At 44.9% G+C, this 2037-nt stretch overlaps 1 protein-coding gene across 1 annotated transcript in view; it reads right to left on the bottom strand.

Annotated features, from left to right (window-relative positions):
* The window catches only part of STAB2 (stabilin 2), a 151462-nt gene that overhangs the window by 71312 nt on the left and 78113 nt on the right, over positions 1-2037 (bottom strand). The window contains 2 exon segments of the mRNA XM_023527450.1: positions 415-522; positions 611-709. Coding sequence (XP_023383218.1) covers positions 415-522; positions 611-709 — 207 coding nt within the window.

Raw genomic sequence — 2037 nt, 5'->3', positions numbered from 1 at the left:
GGACTCACTCAGGCCTCATGCAACCTCATGCCAGGGACTGCTGGCAGGCAGATCCATCATGGAGTGCAGAGGGTTGTTGCTTCACTGAGACAGGCCTGCACTCCCAGCCCTGGCTCGGGACAAGGGAACACTTGTGTCCTGTGGACACACATGCAGGCTCCTGGGACACCTAAATCCTTGTGCATATGGGCCTAAGTGTGAGCTTCCAGGAGTACAAACTAAATACAGTAATGTAGGCAGCTCTGGCATGGGGGAGGTCTGTGTATGAGAGAGCCTCTGCATGAGTGTATGTTAAGTACCTGGAAAGGAAGTTTTGATAGAAGAGTGAAATCATACATGATCGTTACATTGAAAAATGTTGAGCGTTTGAATTTCCAGAAAACAATTTCCCTGGTTATTGCTCCTGATACCTACTAGAGTTGTGACCTTCTTTTCCCGGATGTAATTCTCAATGGCGTCATTGTTTGGAGCAAACACTGTGTAAGCATCAGCAGCTTCGATTGCATTCGCCAGGTTAAATTGCTGTAATGAAAAGGAACAAAAGCGTGTGAAGGGCTTCTGTTCCCAGGTAACCTGAGCAAGGGAGTCATGCTGAGAACGTGGTACTTGCAATGATGTAGCCCCTGAAGATGGAGTAGTCGGGCATCTGGTCCAGCCGGGTGAGCAGGTTTGGTAAGGAGCCAGTTAGACCTCTTTGGGGAAACAGAACCTGGGAAAGAAAGCCCCAGATTTCTGTTAGCATATGCTGGTAGAACTTGCTGCTCTTCGATAGGTGGGTTCATGGCACATAACAATATGCAATTATGAGGGCCACCAATAGTCCCTAGAGTGCCTCTGCAATTTTAAAAAAAGGTAATCTTTCCTCTGATAGTTTGCAATACCAACAGGGTACATAGCTTGGGGAGTGAAGTGGGCTGAATTTCAGCGCCATTCCATCTTTAGGCCAGGAACCTTTATGCGGGGCACAACCTGCACACTGTTGATGGTGGCCCTGATGAAGGTGACCACAGTGTCCAATGGACAGGTATAGAAGGAGCTCTTTAGGGAGCCAGTGCAACCCAGAGGCTAAGCAGAAAACTTGAATAGGTAGACACGCATCCATGAAACTTTTGTGTTCACGTAACTTTTTCCTCAATACAGTTACTTAAACATGAGGACCCTCAGCTGTCTCATTTGGGAGATGAGGACAATAGCACCTACTTTCTCAAGGTCATTGTCAAAATCAAATGAAATAATGGGACGTATGATACTTGGCACAATGCTTAGTTCCTAGCGGGCTATCAATCATTCCTATTATGACTGTACACGAGATGAGGGCTGGTGTTGATGAGGGATATGGAAAAGATGCAGCTCCACTGCTCCAGGACATGCCATCATACTGGGGTTCAGGACCTAGTCCATAAGAAACCAATACCGACAAGAGGACACAGTTATGCTAAGTGAGTTCTGTGCAAAGAAATCCCATAGAATTTCAGAGGAAAAAGAGAATAAAACTGATATTTCCTGAAGGCCCACTAGGAAGCACACATTGAGGGAGGGTGTTGTTTAAGCTTCACAGGGGAAGAAATTTGAGGCTCAGAGAAGTTAGGTAATTTGCCTAAGGTCACACAGCTAGCGAAGTGTCTGAACCCAGATTCTGTATGACTCTAGAATTTGACACTATGTCAGCCTTGGTGATATGGATTGCCGGGATCAGGGAAGGCTTCAAAGAGGAGGTGGAACTTGAACTAGCTCCTGTGATAATAATGCTCGGTATGGAAACTGGGTTGCAGCGCGATTCTACTAATAAGGCTGTGTCATGAGAAGGAGAGGAATTTTATGTGTGTGTGTGTTTTTTAAAGTTTCTTAGTGCTTTGGAAAGCCAGGATTAGAAAAGAAAAATGCCCCTTAAAAGTAATGTTACTTTGCATTGAATGAAGCCATAAACCCAGCATAGCTTCCTGTAAGTGATGAATCACTTGCTCAAAAAATGTTGCTCTTTCTTAATGTCTCTTGGTAATAATACAAGAGAATTGCAACGTGTTTGCAAAATAATGC

Source organism: Pteropus vampyrus, unplaced genomic scaffold (genome assembly GCF_000151845.1).
Source record: "Pteropus vampyrus isolate Shadow unplaced genomic scaffold, Pvam_2.0 Scaffold16, whole genome shotgun sequence".
In the NCBI taxonomy this organism is placed as follows: domain Eukaryota; kingdom Metazoa; phylum Chordata; class Mammalia; order Chiroptera; family Pteropodidae; genus Pteropus; species Pteropus vampyrus.
Note: the sequence above shows the minus strand (reverse complement) of the source record. Positions and strands in the feature narration are given on the sequence as shown.